Here is a 22,281-nt window from a genome sequence, read left to right on the forward strand (position 1 = left end):
TTAACTATTTAACTAACTATTTAGCTGTCACTACTGCTCCCGCTTTCCGTTCCTGGCGCCCGAAGGCGCCAGGCTGCACTGCATTACGCACTCCTGCCACCATCATTACGCACACCTTCCTCCCCTCGTCATACGCGTCAGCGATTCATTGGACTCACCTGGAATCAATCACCTGTTTTATTACCTCCACTAAATCTGTCTGTTTTCCAGAGACGTTCCCCGCTTCTGCATGAATTGTCTTACGTCTGTGTATTACCTGGTTCTGACGCTGTTCCATGTCTGTTCCCATTAAATGTTCTACTCCCCGTACCTGCTTCTCTACTCCAGCGTCGGTCCTTACATTAGCAGTCTTATGGCTTGGGAGTATAAGCTGTCCAGACTTGGTGCATCGGTACCGCTTGCCGTGCGGTTGGTATTTCTCAGAACCAAATGTTCATGTGTTGAGAAAATGACACAAAGGAATATTTTTTAAAAACATAACTTTTATCTACATTTTTTTAATTCAAGTTCAATCATTTTGCAAGTATGTATAACATTGTAAGATCTGAATATCACTCAGAAATCTTAATCTTAAAATAAATCAATATAACTAAAAATCAATAATAAAAATGAAGCACGATTATATTAATTCATTGGTATGAGTGCGGCACAATCAGTGATCCATGCTATGCCATCCTTTTCTGTCCTGAAAGATTCCTCTGTGGAAGACTTACATTTTACATTCTTAGTCATGTAGCACAGTGGGTCCCAGACGGTGGGGCGAGAGGTCGGCAGGGGGAACTCAGTCTGGCTTTCAATTTACCTTTGAAAAGTGTAATAGTAGAATGCACAAGGTGCAAAATCGAAATTGGGTAGTGCATCATCAGTTTTCCTCTTGTCATGTCAGTCATGACATACTTTAGAGAACTATTTACAACTTGTCAGAAATGTCTAGATCAACTGACCCATGTCAGCTAATGATATTTTGCTAGGTTTTTTGCCAATGCTGGAAGGGGGGCCTGAGTGAAAAAGTACCCCTGATTTAGTAGACACTCTTATCCAGAGCAACTTACAGGAACAATTAGGGTTAAGTGCCTTGCTCAAGGGCACAGACAGATTTTTCACCTAGTCGGCTCAGGGATTTGAACCAGCAATTAATAGACATTCCACCTTTTAAAAATCTTGCATATCAACTTGGAACATGCCAAACACCAAAAATCATTCCACAAAGACTACGGGTATTTTAGTTGGCCACACAAGCTTATAAAATGACAGTTTTATTCTGAAGTCGATTAATCCAAACCTAACCTTAAACCTTATGTAGCAAAAACTACTTTAGATCAGCACTTATGGACAATGTTAATTTATCAGTGTTTACTAGGCTACATCCCTGGCTCTTGCACTCTACCAATAGTGCTGCTGAATATTTTCCTAGGAGTGTATGTGATGTCTATGTAGTACTCCACAAGTTAAACAACTATTCTCAAGCAGTGAACACTGGGCATGCTTTGCAGTCCTCTGGCTTACAGTAGTATAAGTAAGTAGGTGGTCTATCATACATTCTGATGTCTGTAATATTGAATATTTGGACACCCATGACGTAAAGTCATCATCATCATAAGCTTCAAACAGTATGATAGTAGCAGTATCTCTCACAAAAGCAGTGATATATTTAGGCCTAGTCAATCTCAACATTGCAATTTGATATAGCCTTTCCTACATTAATTGACAACAAAGAACCACAAGGATAAGTGCTTGTTCGCCTTACAGCACTATCTTCCGATTACATTTGGAGTAATTTTCAGAATGACATACCACTCTCAATAGAGTACCACAGTACGAGTCATAATACCCATAAAACCTAGCGGTCAAACAGGGAAATGGTTTCAATTGTTTTTCAACCATTTATTTTTCCCATAGGGGATTTTAGAAACACTTCAAATAATGTTTTGTGTAGACTTACCATGGTGTGACGTTTTGATAACTGTGTAAATCTCTCTAGGACAAGGTGACTTTTATCAATCTATTAGCCTGCATTTACCCCCAAAATGAAACGCTAATTAGCTGCTAATGTGGCTTTCATAAAGAACTACAAATGCCATGATTATCTGGACGAGAATTCCAAATCAAGACAAAGGTAAGAATCTCTGGATTAACTATCTAATGTTAGCTAAATGTAGTAATGAATAAATTGGCTACATTTCTTTAAATGGACAATTCATTGAACTGTCTATTGCAAGTTTTAAATTGACAATACCTGTTAGCAAAGTTGTCAGCTAGAGAAGATTCAGGAGCTTGAAGGGATTTGTAGTTTTGCATGATGTCTCCTTTGATGCTAATTAGCATTTTTTTTTAAATATGAGAGGAAACAGAGCCGAATATATATATTGATAAAAGTCACCTTGTCCGAGAGAGATTTACATGGTTATCAAAATGGCACGTCAGGGTAAACCTACACGAAACACAGCCCTTATTTGAAGTGTTTCATAAAATCCCCTATGGGAAAAATGAATGGAAGAAACACAATTGGAACATTTCCCTGTTTGACCGCTAGGTTTTATGGGTATTTTGACACCTCCACTGAAGGTGCAACGTGCATAAATCACGTCATCATTTCCTGATTACAAAAATTCTAATAGTTCGCCCAATTTCAGTTTGTGACAAAACAAGCAATGTATAGTGTAGAAAATAATTTGTCCATCTAAAAAATATTGTGTTTTCAGCTGGTGAACAAAACCGAAAGTAACGGGAAGCATAGAAATAAGAGCACAGAACAGATCTACCGCTTCTTAGACTTGCTTTCAAGTTACATATTGCATGCAACTTTAACATATTGCATGCAACTTTAAAAATAGTAGGTTTCCTGACAATTTATGTACCATTTTCATTCAAAAGGATAGGCTTGATATAATATAACTCTCTCTACCATTCCCATTTACAAATGTGCAAAAGTTAAACATCCATGCTAGTCATGAGCACACTTTTCTCCTTCACAGCAACCACACATTACTTTGAAGTACATGCATATCAAAGGTATATGTTTGAATGCATTTTCAAAGTAGGGGGACAACTCACGTTACTATAGAACCTAATAAACCTGTCAGTGATATGCATTCCAGATCCTTGTAGGCATGCAGGTGTTAGAATGTTGCTCCCAACTTGCCTTAAAAAAGCAATCTGTCATATGGCCTGATGGTCATTGGTAATTAAAACTAATGCAGCAGAAACAGACCTCTAGATAACCCCAAAATGAAGGATATTTTACTTCATTCTATTGTTTAACATAATGGCATATAATGTAAAATGTGAAGCAAAGTAATGTTGCTCTCATGGAATGTCATTCCTTGACCACTACAAATTGTATCATAGAAATACAGTGCTACTTGTATGTGCAAATCTCATGGAACGCTCCTTGATTTAGGCTACAGGTTCTAATATAATTCCATGTACACTATAGATATCATCTTACAGATTGCATATTTATTTGAATTTTTTTACCCCTTTTTCTCCCCAATTTCGTGGTATCCAATTGTTTTTAGTAGCTACTATCTTGTCTCATCGCTACAACTCCCGTACGCGGAGGACACCGTGCACCTGGCATCCTTGGTAAGCGCGCACTGCGCCCGGCCCGCCACAGGAGTCCTCCCTAACCCGGACGACGCTATGCCAATTGTGCGTCGCCCCACGGACCTCCCGGTCGCGGCCGGTTACGACAGAGCCTGGGCGCGAATCCAGAGTCTCTGATGGCACAGCTGGCGCTGCGCCACACGGGAGGCTTACAGATTGCATATTTAACTGCTCAGTATACTTGAAGCAATGGCTGCATCCAAATAGTTCTGAAAGACTTCCTTTCCTTGATTGCTTTCCCTCATGATCAAAAACTTCATAACACTTGAAAATGACATTTACCAGTTAAACTATGCAATACAAAACTAGTTAAGCTATTAGACATATTGCTTCACTGATCCAGTTCTTTCAAATCAATACTCACACATGTAAGGAGATGAGACATTGCTTTTGAGTATTGGGGCGCAGCTAGTGCGCAAAGTGGTCTGATTTTGAGTTTTAAAAGCTTGAAACCAGGAGATCTGTAGTTAAGAGCAAGGCCTCCATTTCACCTGCCAGCACTCTAAATGTTCACTCCAGATAAAGTGTAGTTGGCCACTAAGAAGATGAGTATTGACAAACGCTCACTGAGTCTAGGAAGCTTTAAAGTGTCAATCAGCAGCTGAAAAATAAAGCATGCTCCCCACCTCTGTTTCAGCATAAAGTGGCGATATGGGGCTGGAGAAATTTAACCATTCTCAAATTCAAAGACAGAGCTAGGGATGCAAGGACTGACCATCCATGATATTCAAATTATAGTTTTAACCAGGTTTTTCTATGCTATACAGTGTTTGTTTACAAACATTAGGGTAAAACAAGCTTATACTTTGAGTTCTGATGGGGTACCACAGTTAAACTAAGCTCATGAGGCATAATATTCTTCAAGAATCAATGGGTACATATCATTAATATACAAGTCCAAAAAAGTAAGAAGTAACTGCTGATTGCCCTTTTAATGCAAACAGAACAGACAGCGAGGGAGTTCAAGTCCTTTCATTTGGAGTTCAAGTCCTTTTATTTGTAGACATCGGAGCTCCCAACTGCCAATCGAGTTACTTCTGGATGAAGATGATGACAATGCACAGAGTCCCCACCAGCCCAAGAGCTTGGATGCCCAGGAACCACAGTAGGACCCAGAAAAAGATGATGATCACAGGATCCACAACCTTCTCCCCAAAGTACATCTGGGTGAAGCCCGCGCTGCGCAGGCACTTGTTTAGCTGCCCGAAAAGGGTCCCCATCCGCTCGCAGTCATCCACCTGAGGTCTTGTTGTGGGATCGTCAATGAGGGGCCACCTGGCCATGGGGTCACCGGCTGGGCGTTGTCTGGCCCTTGGGTCACCGGAGGGGCGTAGCCTGGCTCTGGGGTCAGCGGTGGGGCGGGGCCTGGTTCCAGGGTCGCCAGAGGGGCGTGACCACCAAGTCCCAGGGTCACCGGGAGGGCCTTGCCATCTAGGTCCAGGTGGTCTGACTCTAGGGTCATCCTGAAAAGACAAGTATGGCTTTTAAATGACACCCCTATTCCCCATACATTGTGCTGCACTACAATTATCCAGTGTTGCATATGGATCTGGTCAAAAGAGGTACACTACATGGAACGTACCATACTTAGGATAGGCATGTGGTTGTGTCATAAGGCTGTGTGACATGCCATTAGGCTGTATGAATGGGTCTCTCATTCCAACAACACATAACTTCTTATCAGCATTATACTGATACATGCTGGAATCATAAGACTGCCCGCCAGCCTTGAAATGTAACTGTTGGTTGTTCAAGTAGCTAGGTGACAGAAACATTGGCCAAAGCATAATAAATGCACTAAAAGTAGCCAGCTACAGTTCATTCAGAAAGTATTCAGACCCCTTGACTTTTTCCACATTGTTATGTTAGACTTATTCTAAAATGTATTAAATTAAATAAAATCAATCCTCATCAATCTACACACAGGTTTTTAGAAATATTTGCAAATTGATTCAAAATAAAAAACAGAAATACCTTATTTACATAAGTACTCAGACCCTTTGCTATGAGACACGAAATTGAGCTCTGGTTCATCCTATTTCCATTGGTCATCCGTGAGATGTTTCTACAACTTGATTGAAGTCCATCCGTGGTAAATTCAATTGATTGGACATGATTTGGAAAGGCACACCTGTCTATATATCATCCCACAGTTGACAGAGCATGACCATGAGGTTGAAGGAATTGTCTGTAGATCTCTGAAACATGATTGTGTCAAGGCACAGATCTAGGTAAGGGTAACAAAACATATCTGCAGCATTGATGGTCCCAGAGAACACAGTGGCCTCCCTTATTCTTCAAATGGAAGAAGTTTAGAACCTCCAAGACTCTTCCAAGAGCTGGCCACCTGGCAAAACTGAGCAATAGGGGGAGAAGGGCCTTGGTCAGGGAGGTGACCAAGAACCCGATGGTCATTCTGACAGAGCTCCTGAATTCCTCTATGGAGATGGGAGAAGCTTCCAGAAGGACAAGCATCTCTGCTGCACTCCACCAATCAGGCCCTTATGGTAAAGTAGCCAGATGGAAGCCACTCCTCAGTAAAAGGCACATGACTTCCTGCCTGAAGTTTGCCAAAAGGCATTTAATGGACTCTCGCACCATGAGAAACAAGATTCTCTGGTCTGATGAAACCAAGATTAAACTATTTGGCCTGAACACCATGCGTGACGTCTGGAGGAAACCTGGGACCCTCCCTACGGTGAAGCGTGGTGGTGGCAGCATCATGCTGTGGGGAGATTTTTCAGCGGCAGGGACTGTGAGACTAGTCAGGATCGAGCAAAAGATGAACGGAGCAAAGTACAGAGATCCTTGATGAAAACCTGTTCAGGACCTTAGATGGAGGTGAAGGTACACCTTCCAACAGGACAACAACCCTAAGTACACAACCAAGACAACGCAGGAGTGGCTTCAGGACAAGTCTCTGAATGTCCTTAAGTGGCCCAGCCAGAGCCCGGACATGAACCCAATCAAACATCTCTGGAGAGACATGAAAATTGCTCAGAAAACCAACCTGACAGAGCGTGAGCGGATCTGCAGAGAAGAATGGGAGAAATTCCCCAAATACAGGTGCCAAAAATGGGGTCAAATCATGAGTCAGTGATTTTTCAGGTCAAAGTAGGAGCTCAAAAACTAAAACGATGTTCTAGTTTCCGATTTGGATGACCTTTCAAAGCGATTTTTCCAGTTGGAGCTATTTATTTTTTCCCGAGTTCCCAGCTGTCTTGAATGCACTGAATTCGGGAGATTTCCGAGTTCCCAGTTGGTTTGAAACGGCAATAGCTGCCTTATGTAATCTAGTTTTGAAATACATCGGGAAATAAACTTCTGAATCCAACTTTTGTCCAAACCACACCATATTCCTGCTGTGTAAACAGTGGTAGATTTAGTGTTAGCAAGTTTCGCGTGAAGTGCGTGGTCTAATCGCAGCCCCAGTTTAACTATGGTGACGACAAGATAGATTCAGACGCTTATTTGATAGCGATGGACACATTTCACTTTACGTCTGGTAAGTAGAGTTATTATATTATACATATCCTCTTATTGACAAGAAAAACAATTGTTGGGATTTTGCCGGGTATATTGTTGTAGGATTTTTTTCCGTCGCCACCCGCCAGCACGATGCACAACTATACAGACTCCCGATGTTGTCCCAAAGCTACATGTCAGTATGACGTCAAGGGATTTAGCCTGCTAGCTGATTATCCAAGCAATTTAGTAAGCATGATATGAATCGTCAGTCACCAATTAGCTAACCCTGAAATGTATTCGCTTCGTGCCAGTTCGATGTTTTTTTAAATATAACTAGTTACAGTTCCACTTGATTTAAATATTGCACTGCTAGCAACAATAGCTAGTTAACTGCACCTGCTGGATAGCATTAGCTATCTAACGAGGTTAGCTGGCTACCTGGAATGTTTGCCTTGGTGTGTTGGGTGGATGATGAGATTGACACCTTCTTCGACTATCTAGCTCCTCAAACTCCCGCCGATGCAGTACCGGCTGATCATTCACAAATTGTGATATGGTGGTCATGTTATTCACGCCGTTATGATTATGTTTATCCGATGAGGTTTAGGAATGAGAACAAAACAATCAAGACTGTCAATGACACTTCCGCCCCCCCGTTGTCACGTGTGAGAATCAACGTCACGGTAAGGGGCGTGTCAACTTCAGCTGTCAGTGTCAAATAGCTGAAATGTCTATATCAAACAACATTTACATGCAATTATTCGATATTAAACTGATTATGGCAGAAGCCGAGTGTCAACATATTACTCTGTGTATCTTAATCGGAGTAAGCATACGCCGATTAAAACCGCTCAGAAAAGCAGGTATCTTTCGAATTATTAGGATATGTAGCAAGCAGTTGAATGCGTTCCAGGGGTGTATTTGATCTGCGCATGTGCTGACACCGGTAGCGTCATTGCTAGAAGGAATCCAGTTTGACAAATTAACGTAAGAAGTATATTTTTATATATTTTTTGCGTTTTAGCTAACCCTAACTATTTTCCTAACCTAAACCTGAGTTTCCTAAACTGCTACGTTAATAATCTTAACCTGCTGCGTAAATTCTCCAAACCTGCTTTGAAAAGTCAACTCTGACGTTAATTTGACAAAAGCTGGATCCCTTCTACCCATGACACACAAGCCTCCCTCTTTTGCACGAGTGAAGTGAGTTCGGAAAAACTGAAAGTATGAGTTTTAGAAATAGTTTTCACATGCTGAGGCTGCATACACATTTTATGCCTTCGCAAAAATATCATGGTCTGTGGTACAACTTTTTTTTTTCTCTCTTTTTGCCTGATTTCAGATGTCCATGTAAACCGGTTATGAGAGAAATCCTTAGTTTACATGTTTTGCAAATAATATCTATTATATTAATCTGACTATCCACAATAATCATATTATTTTGTGTGCATGTAGTGCTTCTTTAGAAATGTATTTTTACAGTAGCTCGACTATTTACATTTCAATTAGTATCAAGCAGTAGACACTACAAGGACAAAAGTATGTAGACACATAGGCATTAATGAGTTTGTCCCCTTTTTGCTGATATAACAGCCTCTACTCTTCTGGGAAGGCTTTTCACCGGATGTTGGAACATAGCTGCTGGGACTTGCTTCCATTCAGCCGCCAGCATTAGCGAGGTTGGGTACTGATGTTGGGCGATTAGGCCTGCAGTTTGCATTCCAATTCATCCCAAAAGTGTTCAATTGGGTTGAGGTCAGAGATCTGTGCAGGCCAGTCAAGTTCTTCCACACCGATCTCAACAAACCATTTCTGTATGCACCTTGCTTTGTGCACTGGGGCATTGTCGTGCTGTAACCGGAAAGGGCATTTTGTTGTCACAAAGTTGGAAGCACAGAATCATCTGGAATGTCATTGTATACTGTAGCATTAAGATTTCCCTTCACTGGCAATGAGGGGCCTAGCCAGAACCATAATAAACAGCCCTTGACCATTATTCTTCCTCCAAATTTTACAGTTGGCACTAAGCATTCGGGCAGGTAGCGTTCTCCTGGCATCGGACAAATCCAGATTTGTCCATCAGACTGCTAGATGGTGATGCCTCACTCCAGAGAACGCATTTCCACTGCTCCAGAGTTCAATGGTGGAGAGCGTTACACCACTCCAGCCGACGTTTGGCATTGGGTATAGTAATCTTAGGCTTGTGTGCGGCTGCTCGACCATGGAAACCCATTTCATGAAGCTCCTGACGAATAGTTATTGTGCTGACGTTGCTTCTAGAGGTAGTTTGGAACTCCGTAGTGAGTGTTGCAGCCGTTCTGTGATCTTGTGTGGCCTATCACTTCGCGGCTGAGCCATTGTTGCTCCTAGACTGTTTCCACCTCACAATAAAAGCACTTACAGTTGACCAGAGCAGACAAACTTACTTGTTGGAAAGGTTGCATCCTATGACTGTGCCACGTTGAAAGTCACTGAGGTTTTCAGTACGGGCCATTCTACTGCCAATGTTTGTCAATGGAGATTGCATGACAGTGTGCTCGATTTTTATACATCTATCAGCAACTGGTGTGGCTGAAATGGCTGAATCCACTCATTTGAAGAGGTGTCCACATTTCAAGTGTTAAATGTGTGGGAATAAAGACGCTTGAATGAAAGAAAGTTAGTAACCAAATAAATACTGGACTATGAAAACAAACACACATTTGCAGGACAGAGTTGTGTATCAAATATATATCACAAAACATACAGTACCAATCAAAAGTTGACACACCTAATTATTTTTACTATTTTCTACATTGTAGAATAAAAGTGAAGACATCAAAACTAGGAAATAACACATGGAATCATGTAGTAACAGAAGTGTTAAACAAATCCAAATATATTTTGAGTATATTATTTGATTCTTCAAAGTAGCCACCCTTTGCATTGATGGCAGCTTTGCACACTATTGGCATTCTCTCAACCAGCTTCATGAGGTAGTCACCTGGAATGCATTTCAATTAACAGGTGTGCCTTGTTAAATTGTGGAATTTCTTTCCTTAATGCGTTTGAGCCAATCAGTTGTGTTGTGACAAGGTAGGGGTGGCAAACAGAAGATATCCCTGTTTGGTGAAATACCAAGTCCATATTATGGTAAGATCAGCTCAAATAAGCAAAGAGAAACACCAGTCCATCATTCCTTTTTAAACCATGAAGGTCAATCCAGAACATTGAAAGTTTCTTCAAGTGCAGTTGCAAAAACCATCAAGCACTATGATGAAACTGGCTCTCATGAGGACCGCCACAGGAAAGGAATACCCAGAGTTACCTCTGCTGCAGAGGATAAGTTCATTAGAGTTAACTGCACCTCAGAAATTGCAGCCCAAATAAATGCTTCGCATTTCAAGTAACAGACACATCTCAATATCAACTGTTCAGAGGAGACCGCGTGAATCAGGCCTTCATGGTAAAATTGCTGCAAAGCAATCACTACTAAAGGACACCAATACTAATAAGAAGAGACTTGCTTGGGCCAAGTAACACAAGCAATGGACATTATACCGGTGGAAATCTGTCCTTTGGTCTGATGAGTCCAAATGTGAGATTTTTGGTTCCAACCGCTGTGTCTTTTAGACGCAGAGTAGGTGAATGGATGATCTCCGCATGTGTGGTTCCCACTGTGAATCATGGAGGAGGTGTGATAGTGTCACAAGCAACGCACTGTCAGTGATTTATGTAGAATTCAAGGCACACTTAACCGGCATGGCTACCACAGCATTCTGGAGGGATATGCTATTCCATCTGGTTTGCGCTTAGTGGGATTTTCATTTGTTTTTCAACAGGACAATGACCCAACACACCTCCCGGCTGCGCAGGGGCTATTTGTCCAAGAAGGAGAGTGATTTCTAATTCTGTACAAACCATCAGTTTCTCATTCACAATTTGACAAGCACTTAATGCCTCAAATTTCCCGGCTGCATCCCCTTTGTGTGGCCGTAATGCCACCTAAAAAAATCCATGCCCTTTGTGGCCGTTGTGCCCTTGGGCTGTAATATAATAATAATTACAGTTCCCTGCTGCTTGCCGAAGCACATATGGATCTCCGTCATGTGATCGGGCCTTTTTCACAGGCTACAAGTGAAGACAGACACATCAGGGATGCAACTGCATTAATCCTTATATCATTCCGAGGTGCATATTGGAAGAACTGTCCACATTTACTTTTCCTCAGCCAACAAGATGAGTAGGCCTAACGAACAGCAAAAGCACTAGCCTATGTCAATCTACTATCCCCCATAGTACAAAAGTTGACCTATTCTGTGCAATAAATAAAAATTCCCAACATGGTCTGGGACAGTTGTGGGATGCGATAGATCCCAAATGAATACAACCACTAGCATCAAAACAGATGAGAACGTTTAGCCTAATAGTTTATCAACATTTTAAGCTATTTCTTCACATTATAAGCGCAAATGTTCCATTAGCAGGAAAACACCACTATCAAAAGTGACCACAAATGGGATTATGCATGTATTGCTATTATAAAGGTGAATTTTTATGGTGAAATTATCTTCCCCAAACGTCAAGCGGTGCGTATGTATGTCAGTTAGGCTCTACACCTGTTGTAAAGCGGATTAATGTGCTTCATTTGAAGTTATTTAGCCACTTTGTTGTGATACAAACCTTATCAAAACATATAGGCATATGGACTAGCTACATGAGGTGTGAGACTATGATTTGAAAAAGCAAAAAAAAACAAACCATGCAGTTTCTTTCCTTAAGCTGGGCATCATTCACAAGTGATATGCTAATATTGTCACCCATCACACTATTCTTGATTTAATCTCGTCTTTACATATACTAAATAATATATGTGTGAAATTTGTTTTGATTTAGAATAGACCTATTATCAGGCACCTGTATCAAAACAGGGACCGTGGGGGGGAAAAATACCTGACATTTATGCACTTAAAAGGCGAATGGAGTACGATTTTCCCATGGTTAATTGTCATGCGAGCCAGGTAGGCTATACTCCTGTTGTGAATATAAATCAAATTTATTTATATAGCCCTTCGTACATCAGCTGATACCTCAAAGTGCTGTACAGAAACCCAGCATAAACCCCAAACAGCAAGCAATGCAGGTGTAGAAGCACGGTGGCTTGGAAAAACTCCCTAGAAAGGCCAAAACCTAGGAAGAAACTTAGAGAGGAACCAGGCTATGAGGGGTGGCCAGTCCTCTTCTGGCTGTGCCGGGTGGAGATTATAACAGAACATGGCCAAGATGTTCAAATGTTCCTAAATGACCAGCATGGTCAAATAATAACAATCACAGTAGTTGTCGAGGGTGCAGCAAGTCAGCACCTCAGGAGTAAATGTCAGTTGGCTTTTCATATCCAATCATTTAGAGTATCTCTACCACTCCTGCTGTCTCTAGAGAGTTGAAAACAGCAGGTCTGGGACAGGTAGCACGTCCAGTGAACAGGTCAAGATTCCATAGCCGCAGGCAGAACAGTTGAAACTGGAGCAGCAGCACGGCCAGGTGGACTGGGGACAGCAAGGAGTCATCATGCCGGGTAGTTCTGAGGCATGGTCCTAGGGCTCAGGTCCTCTGCGAGAAAGAGAGAATTGGAGAGAGCATACTTAAATTCACACAGGACACCGGATAAGACAGGAGAAGTACTCCAGATAAAACAAACTGACCCTAGCCCCCGACACAAACTACTGCAGCATAAATACTGGAGGCTGAGACCGGAGGGGTCAGGAGACACTGTGGCCCTATCCGATGAGACCCCCGGACAGGGCCAAACAGGAAGGATATAACCCCACCCACTTTGCCAAAGCACAGCCCACACACCACTAGAGAGATATCTTCAACCACCAACTTACCATCCTGAGACAAGGCCGAGCCACGGCACAACCTAAGGGGGGCGCCAACCCAGACAGGAAGATCACGTAAGTGACTCAACCCACTCAAGTGACGTACCCCCTCCTAGGGACGGCATGAAAGGGTACCAGTGACTCAGCCCCTGTAATAGGGTTAGAGGCAGAGAACCCCAGTGGAAAGAGGGGAACCGGCCAGGCAGAGACAGCAAGGGTGGTTCGTTGCTCCAGAGCCTTTCCGTTCACCTTCACACTCCTGGGCCAGACTACACTCAATCATATGACCCACTGAAGAGATGAGTCTTCAGTAAAGACTTAAAGGTTGAGACCGTGTTTGCGTCTCTCACATGGGTAGGCAGACCATTCAATAAAAATGGAGCTCTATAGGAGAATGCCCTGCCTCCAGCTGATTGCTTAGAAATTGTAGGGACAATTAGGAGGCCTGCGTCTTGTGATCAGAGAGATAGGTAGGAGCAAGCCCATGTAATGCTTTGTAGGTTAGCAGTAAAACCTTGAAATCAGCCCTTGCCTTAACAGGAAGCCAGTGTAGGGAGGCTAGCACTGGAGTAATATGATACATTTTTTGGGTTCTAGTCAGGATTCTAGCATCCGTATTTAGCACTAACTGAAGTTTATTTAGTGCTTTATCCGGGTAGCCAGAAAGTAGAGCATTGCAGTAGTCTAACCTTGAAGTAACAAAAGCATGGATACATTTTTCTGCATCATTTTTGGACAGAAAGTTTCTGATTTTTGCAATGTTATGTAGATGGAAAAAAACTGTCCTTGAAACGGTCTTGATATGTTCGTCAAAAGAGAGGTCAGGGTCCAGAGTAACGCCGAGGTCCTTCAGTTTTATTTGAGATGACTGTACAACCATTAAGATTAATTGTCAGATTCAACAGAAAATCTCTTTGTTTCTTGGGACCTAGAACAAGCATCTCTGTTTTGTCCGAGTTTAAAAGTAGAAGGTTTGCAGCCATCCACTTCCTTATGTCTGAAACACAGATTTCTAGCGAGGGCAATTTTGGGGCTTCACTATGTTTCATTGAAATGTACAGCTGTGTGTCATCCGCATAGCAGTGAAAGTTACTATTATGTTTTCGAATGACATCCCCAAGAGGTAAAATATGTAGTGAAAACAATAGTGGTCCTAAAACGGAACCTTGAGGAACACCGAAATTTACAGTTGATTTGTCAGAGGACAAACCATTCACAGAGACAAACTGATATTTTTCCGACAGATAAGATCTAAACCAGGTCAGAACTTGTCCGTGTAGACCAATTTGGGTTTCCAATCTCTCCAAAAGAATGTGGTGATCGATGGTATCAAAAGCAGCACTAAGGTCTAGGAGCACCAGGACCGATGCAGAGCCTCGGTCTGATGCCATTAAAAGGTAATTTACCACCTTCACAAGTGCAGTCTCAGTGCTATGATGGGGTCTAAAACCAGACTGAAGCATTTCATATACATTGTTTGTCTTCAGGAAGGCAGTGAGTTGCTGCGCAACAGCCTTTTCTAAAATATTTGAGAGGAATGGAAGATTCGATATAGGCCGATTCGTTTTTTTATATTTTCTGGGTCAAGGTTTGGCTTTTTCAGGAGGCTTTGTTACTGCCACTTTTAGTGAGTTTGGTACACATCCGGTGGACAGAGAGCCGTTTATTATGTTCAACATAGGAGGCCCAAGCACAGGAAGCAGCTCTTTCAGTAGTTTAGTTGGAATAGGGTCCAGTATGCAGATTGACGGTTTAGAGGCCATGATTATTTTCAGCATTGTGTCAAGAGATATAGTACTAAAACACTTGAGTGTCTCTCTTGATTCTTGTTCCTGGTAGAGTTGTGCAGACTCAGGACAACAGAGCTTTGAAGGAATACGCAGATTTAAAGAGGAGTCCATAATTTGCTTTCTAATAATCATGATCTTTTCCTCAAAGAAGTTCATGAATTTATTACTGCTGAAGTGAAAGCCATCCTCACTTGGGGAATGCTGCTTTTTAGTTAGCTTTGCGACAGCATTAAAAATAAGTTTTGGATTGTTCTTATTTTCCTCAATTAAGTTGGAAAAATAGGATGATCGAGCAGCAGTAAGGGCTCTTCGATACTGCACGGTACTGTCTTTCCAAGCTAGTCGGAAGACTTCCAGTTTGTTGTGGAGCCATTTCCGTTCAAATTTTCTGGAAGCTTGCTTCAGAGCTCGGGTATTTTCTGTATACCGGGGAGCTAATTTCTTATGAGAAATGTTTTTAATTTTTAGGGGTGCAACTGCATCTAGGGTATTGTGCAAGGTTAAATTGAGTTCCTCAGTTAGGTGGTTAACTGATTTTTGTCCTCTGACGTCCTTGGGTAGGCAGAGGGAGTCTGGAAGGGCATCAAGGAATCTTTGTGTTGTCTATGAATTATAGCACGACTTTTGATGCTCCTTGGTTGGGGTCTGAGCAGATTATTTGTTGCAATTGCAAACGTAATAAAATGGTGGTCCAATAGTCCAGGATTATGAGGAAAAACATTAAGATCCACAACATTTATTCCATGGGACAAAACTAGGTCCAGAAGGTTTAGAAGAGTTAGTAGTCTACTGTCACTGACTGACAGTGAGTAGGTCCAGAGACATGTTGGACAAAACCCACTGAGTCGATGATTGCTCCGAAAGCCTTTTGGAGTGGGCCTGTGGACTTTTCCATGTGAATATTAAAGTCACCAAATATTAGAATATTATCTGCTATGACTACAATATAAGCAATGTGCTTAATATTAGGAATGTTGATAAATAAATATAGTAGGCCTAGGCTTTAGAAATCTGATGGATCCTCTTTTTAATAAAGGCTGTCACTGTTTTCTCACGCAATTGTATAGCCTATAGAAATGTTGTGCAACAAACTCATGTGCTCTCATGAAGTGTTTGATTAGCCTTGCATTGATGTCGGAGTGATTAGAGGGACAATAGAGTGCTGAGTATCAGGCAGTTAGCAAGTTTGGTAGACTACTAATAACCATCAGCAGCATCAGAGCTGGGAGAAGCCTAATTACCGTGACTAAACGGTCATCATGGAATTTGACGGCCGTCATGACTCATGACCGCCGGTGTGGCAATAATATGGTCACCGTAACAGCCCTATCTGCAACACTAGCCTTAGAATAACTTAGTGTAAAAATGTGTTTTCATACCATCTTTCGCTCACCTCTCCCTGATGGCGATGTGTGAATTACGATTGAATGGGAATCTTCTCGCCTGTAAGGGGCTTAGGGACATGCCGCATCTGCTCACTCTGGGACTGCACAATAACCGTCTCGTCAGCCTCCATGCCCACACTGCCCTCTTTCTTCCCAACGCCACCTACCTGGACCTGTCCAGCAACAACTGACCACTCTGCCCTCAGAGCTGCTGGACCTCTGGTTCCCTCCCCCACGGCAAGCTGGCTGGCCACACTCAGAGAAAAGTGTTGGGTATGGTTCACTAATAGTAATGTTAGTGTTCTGTACATCCGAAATTGAGAAATGCTCAGATCTCAAACTTTCAAGTAAAACTTGCATGTGTTATAGGACATGTTCCCCATTTCACTTATTTTCAAAACTAGGCCAAACGGCCTCGCTTTTCTCTGTCTCCATGACAATGTGTGGCAGTGCGACTTCCAGATCTCCATGCTGCTGGCCCACTCCAAATCCCAGGGGATCCCTGTGGTTCTGATGGACCAGCTCCTGACCTGTAGCCATAGCGGAGGGTCTGCCTCCCAGCTGGGGGCTTCCCTCATAGAGGCTGACCTGTTGCAGTACCAGAGGCCCTCTATTCAGCCCTCAGCCACCCCGGTCACCTCCCACTGGGCAGCAACGTGATGCTCTTCTCACCTCCACTTCCCACCTGGACTAAAGCAGCTGGAACCTCCATATACAACACAGGTAAATACCCAGCAAACATGACCCTACTGGCCCCATGTGGGTATTAGCCTGACATGGGCAAGCCCACAACACACCCAAAACAGTCTAGCCTACAGCAAGCCCACACCGAGCCCAACACGGGCCAGCCCACACCAAGCCCAACACTGGCCAGCCCACACCGAGCCCAACACTGGCCAGCCCACACCGAGCCCAACACTGGCCAGCCCACACCGAGCCCAACACGGGCCAGCCCACACCGAGCCCAACACGGGCCAGCCCACACCAAGCTCAGCTACATTATAATGTAGAGGCGGTGGCTCATGTGAATATTTGGAGGCGTGGTTTGCAAATGCCCCCATGTTCTTAAGCTAAAAAGAAAGCAAGATTTTTTAAAATGTAACACCATTCAAAACAATGAGGATTCAGAACTTTAAAGCCAGTTATCTTGGAATCATCTTTTTTCAGATAGAACCTTAGTTTTAAGTTAAAGTTATTTTTGTGCAATTGTTAGTGTAATTCAAGTGTCCTGTTGTGTGATATCAACAAATCTATCTTGCCAATGATGAAGTCTGTAAAATTACTTAGATAAGGCTGTGTGACATAAGATCACATTTTAAGTTACATAATAATATGTATATAACCAGGTTTCCTTCTAACCATTTCTACCTGACTCATGAAAAAAGTCACAACTGGGCTGATGGAAACAGGAAATGCCGGTACAATTTTATAAATTGGCAGTGGAAATGCCTTTATGCCCGAATATTAATATAACCATCCTATCAAAGTAAACTTGGAGTCACGCAATGAATGGTGTGTGGTCCTCCCACTACGACTTAGGAAAGCATGCAGTTTATTAGGCTATATATTAAATAAGTTATGGACTTCACAGGATCTGGTGACATGAGGATCGATGGTTGATTGTCGTTTGACAAATATTATATTATCCATAATAATCTCATGTAGACCAGCCTACCCATACTGTATCTGCAAGCTGTTGGCTTAAGCCCACATGCCAAGACCAGAGTAGGAACATTTGCTATTTAGTGTTAGAGTTGAAAATGTGTTGGCAACACATTGAACTTTAGAATTTTATTAGGTATATAAAAACTACATTTTGTGTGCCCTACATCACACACTAATTTTAACTACAACTAGTCAGTTTGGTGGAAACACACCACTGGTGGAGAAATGCTAATTTTCTTTGTGGATTTTAGAATATTTACATGAAAATCTGTCACCAATTGGATGGAAACCTAGCTAGTGATAGTAAAAACTTTGGTGTTCTGATACAATGTAGCAGGCAGCCGATCCCCAAAAGAGGGGGCTTAATTTAGGCGACATGAGGGCTGCCCTTGGGGACACCTGCCTTGGGGCCAATGTGGAGCCAATGAGCAAATGAGGGGAACCCAGCTCATAATGGCTTGAATGGAGTGGTATCAAACACATAAAAACCACGTGTTTGATACCATTCCGTTCCAGCCATTATACAGGAATATCCACGTGTTGGAATCCAATGGTCCATCATCAGCCTAAATGGACTTTCGTACAAGGATGCAGGAGAATATCGGTGCCAGGCACGGAACATGGCGGGAATAGCAGAGGTCCCCATTAGACTTAGGGTGGTGGCGGTGAAGGCTGTGCCCCCTTCCGTAAAGAACAAGACCCGCAAATCTATTTCTAGGTCCTCATCCAAAAGAAAACCTCTCCCACAAAAGCTGAAACGGCCACAGAATATTACTTCAATCTCCAGCCCAAAGATGACTCTTCTGAACCTCAAGTATGTTACAACCCCTCACTTCAACAAAAAAGACCCAGAGTGTCAAAATGTCCTCGGTCCCCGCCCCCCTGAAAAAAAAGAAGTAATTGTTCCTCACCACAGAAGTACATACCCAAACGCAAAAAGACCTCAGCCCCAAAGTCAGAGAACCTCAGATATCTGTCAATAGTATACCCACCTTGCCAGAAAAGTCTACCACTCCATCGTCTTCACCAACAATCACCCCTTTAAAAGAAGATAATCTTTGGCCAGCAGAAGGTGCCCCAGAGACATGTAGTGTAAGATACTGTAATGCTCTTTGAGTGACAATGATTACAATGGGGGGTGTGATGTATTCTTTCATGTTTTCTCATTTTTTTTTCTCCAGATCTGTTTTTTTTAACGTCTTTAGAGAGATTGAAGGTGAGAGAATGTGTATCACCCACTTATCTGTGAAAGCTCTGATTAGAAGGACAGATGTTCGAACAAGGTGAACGTTTCGAATCTCATAACACTTCATGTACAATGCCTTGCTTTGACCTTTTCCACATTTTAGTTGTTACAGCCTGAATTGAAATTGATTACATTGAGATTGTGTCACTGGCCTACACACAATACCTCAATGTCAAAGTGGATTTTTCTTTTTACAAATCAATTAAAATGAAAAGCTGAAATGTCTTGAATCAATAAGTAGTCAAGGACTAGGGACTAGGGAGTTTTTGGGGGATAAAAATAAACCAAATAGAGCTAAGCACAGGCAAACTCCTATAGCACAATCGGGTTCAGTCTGCTTTCCAACAGACACTTACCAAGACGACATTGAATGTTCCTGAGTGGCCGAGTTACAGTTTAAACTTAAATCGTCTTGAAAATGTCTGTCTAGCAATGATCAACAACCAACTTGTCAGAGCTTGAAGAATTTAAAAGAATAATGTTCAAAGATTGCATAATCCAGGTGTGCAAAGCTCTTAGACTTGCCCAGAAAGACTCACAGCTTGTATCACTGCCAAAGATGACTCTAACATGTATTGACCAGTGCTTAATTTGAGCCGGGACCTCTCCGAAATGTATTTGGCTGGATCCAGTACCTCTCATGGCATGAGAAATAATTGTCACTTTTTGCAAAATAATAAAAGCGATCAAAGTTCATTTGAGTTGCCTCATGGTTAATTCTCCTGCCCCCACAAAAAAACTTTGTGAAAAAGTAGATTCTCAGCCCGGGCCTAATATTCTAACAGTTGATTTGGGTTGGACCGACCCTGGTTTATGTTTTGTGCAACATTGTAAGCTATGTTTGAGACCAACGCTTGGCCGTGGCTGTGTGAGATGCCAGTATCTCACATAACTAGAATGAAATTCACTGTCAACTGATTCACTTTCTATGATCTCTTGTCCTCTCTGCTCGGATAGACATGAGCTTGCAACTCATCTCTACGGCGTTGCACTTCATAATTTATTTTCTTATAGAAGCATAGCCGCGTGAAGGGTTCTGAAGGAACTGCAGCACTCCTGAAAAATAGTCTGTTCAGAAATAAAATAAATGATTCAGAATAGCCTACTACACTCTGAGAAGGCCTATAATTTAGCTACAGTGGATCAATAGCTTATTTTAGAAAATAGCCTAGCTGTGGATTGTAGCCCAATAACAAGGAATTGGAAAAGTCCCCAAATTGTCATACTTGAGTAAAAGTAAAAATACGTTGAGAAAATGACTCAAGTGAAAGTCACCCAGTAAAATCATTCTTGAGTAAAAGTATTTGTTTTTAAATATACTTAAGTATTACAAGTAAATGTAATTGCTAAAATACACAAGGATTAAAAGTATAAACCATTTCAAATTCCTTATTAAGCAAACCAGACGGCACCATTTTCTTATTTTGTTTAATTTATGTATAGCCAGGGGCACGCCTCAACACTCAGACACAGACATAATTTACAAATATTTAGCGTGTGTTTAGTGAGTCTGCCAGATCGGAGGCAGTAGGGATGACCAGGATGTTGTCTTGAAGTGAGTGAATTACACAATTTTCCTGTCCTGCTAAGCATTCAAAATGTAACTACTTTTGGCTGTCAGGGAAAATGTATAGAGTAAACGCCATAATTTTCTTTAGGAATGTAGTGAAGTAAAAGTTCAAAAAAATATATAGTAAAGTACAGAAACCCTCCAAACCACTTAACTTCTCTAGGGTAGGGGGCAGCATTTGGAATTTTGGATGAAAAGTGTGCCCAAATTAAACTGCCTTCTACTCAGGCCGAGAAGATAGGATATGCATATAATTGGTAGATTTGGATAGAAAACACTAACGTTTCCAAAACTGTTAAAATAGTGTCTGTGAGTATAACAGAACTGATTTGGCAGGCAAAAACCTGAGAAAAATCCATTCAGGAAGTAGGATGCCATTACAGTATCCATTGACTTAGGACACAATTTGCAGTTCCTGTGCCTTCCACTAATGTCAACAGTCTTTAGAAATTGTTTCAGGCTTGTATTCTGAAAAATGAGGGAGTAAGAGCAGTCTGAATGAGTGGACCCTGCAGTGTCGGAGAGCTTTTTCATGCGAGCGACCGAGAGTGCCTTTCTTGTTTATTTCACCTTTATTTAACCAGGTAGGCAAGTTGAGAAGTTCTCATTCACAATTGCGACCTGGCCGTTTACCTTTTATATTGACAACGTTATTGTCCGGTTGAAATATTATCGATTATTTAGGCTAAAAACAACCTGAGGATTGAATATGAACATAGTTTGACATGTTTCTATGAACTTTACGGATACAATTTGGATTTTTTTGTCTGCCTGTTGTGACAGCGTTTGAGCCTGTGGATTACTGAAGAAAACGCGTGAACAAAACTGAGGTTTTTGGATATAAAGAGAGACTATCGAACAAAAGGAACATTTATTGAATAAATGGATGTCTTCTGAGTGCAACCATATGAAGATCATCAAAGGTAAGTGATTAATTTTATCTCTATTTCTGACTTGTGTAACTCTTCTACTTGGCTAGTTACTGTTTGTAATGATTTGTCTGTCTGCTGGGCGATGTTCTCAAATAATTATAAGGTATGCTTTCGCCGTAAAGCATTTTTTAAATCTGACACCGTGGTTGGATTCACAAGAAGTTAATCTTTAAACCTATGTAAAATCGTTGTATCTTTTCTGAATTTTTATAATGAGTATTTCTGTATTTGAATTTGGCGCTCTGCAATCTCACTGGATGTTGGCCAGGTGGGACACTATCGTCCCACATACCCTAGAGAGGTTAAGTAGTACTTTAAAGTATTTTTACTTAACCTGTTGCGTCGACCAAACCCGGATCCGGGATTCTATTTACAGACCTAAGCTCATTACCATAACGCAACGTTAACTATTCATGAAAATCGCAAATGAAATGAAATAAATATGCCATCTCTCAAGCTTAGCCTTTTGTAAACAACACTGTCATCTCAGATTTTCAAAATATGCTTCTCAACCATAGGAAAACAATCATTTGTGTAAAAGTGGCTAGCTAGCGTAGCATTTAGCGTTAGCATTAGCGTTAGCATCCAGCACGCAAGATTTCAACAAAAACATAAAAGCCTTCAAATAAAATCATTTACCTTTGAAGAACTTCGGATGTTTTCAATGAGGAGACTCTCAGTTAGATAGCAGATGCTCAGTTTTTCCAAAAAATATTCTTTGTGTATTAGAAATAGCTCCGTTTTGTACATCACATTTGGCT

At 41.7% G+C, this 22,281-nt stretch overlaps 2 protein-coding genes across 3 annotated transcripts in view; one reads left to right on the forward strand and one right to left on the reverse strand.

The window, feature by feature from the left end:
* Positions 1-1,226: 1,226 nt before the first annotated feature.
* Positions 1,227-7,721, reverse strand: LOC139384123 (uncharacterized protein FAM241A-like). Of its 2 annotated transcripts, none has more exons than XM_071128791.1 (2): positions 7,513-7,717; positions 1,227-5,069 (listed from the first exon to the last, which is right to left on the reverse strand). In XM_071128791.1, exons 1-2 carry the CDS (start codon positions 7,636-7,638, stop codon positions 4,638-4,640), a joined length of 558 nt encoding a protein of 185 aa, XP_070984892.1. In that variant the 5' UTR covers positions 7,639-7,717; the 3' UTR covers positions 1,227-4,637. The 2 variants fall into 2 exon arrangements, with proteins under 2 accessions (XP_070984892.1, XP_070984893.1); XM_071128792.1 differs by having other exon boundaries at positions 3,730-5,069; positions 5,581-7,721.
* Positions 7,050-22,281, forward strand: part of LOC139384121 (glutamyl aminopeptidase-like) — a 50,027-nt gene continuing 34,795 nt past the window's right edge. The window contains exon 1 of the mRNA XM_071128786.1: positions 7,050-7,111. The gene's annotated coding sequence lies outside the window, so the exon portion shown is untranslated. The remainder of the gene's footprint in view (positions 7,112-22,281) is intronic.

Source organism: Oncorhynchus clarkii, chromosome 25, assembly GCF_045791955.1.
Source record: "Oncorhynchus clarkii lewisi isolate Uvic-CL-2024 chromosome 25, UVic_Ocla_1.0, whole genome shotgun sequence".
Taxonomy (NCBI): Eukaryota; Metazoa; Chordata; class Actinopteri; order Salmoniformes; family Salmonidae; genus Oncorhynchus; species Oncorhynchus clarkii.

What these genes read in the sequence shown, in the direction of transcription:
- LOC139384123 (XM_071128791.1), bottom strand. Translation starts at nt 7,638, where the DNA reads ATGACCACCATATCACAATTTGTGAATGATCAGCCGGTACTGCATCGG. An exon ending in CACCAAGGCAAACATTCCAG is followed by an intron (nt 5,070 to 7,512) that starts GTAGCCAGCTAA and finishes TTGTCTTTTCAG; the next exon opens with GATGACCCTAGAGTCAGACC.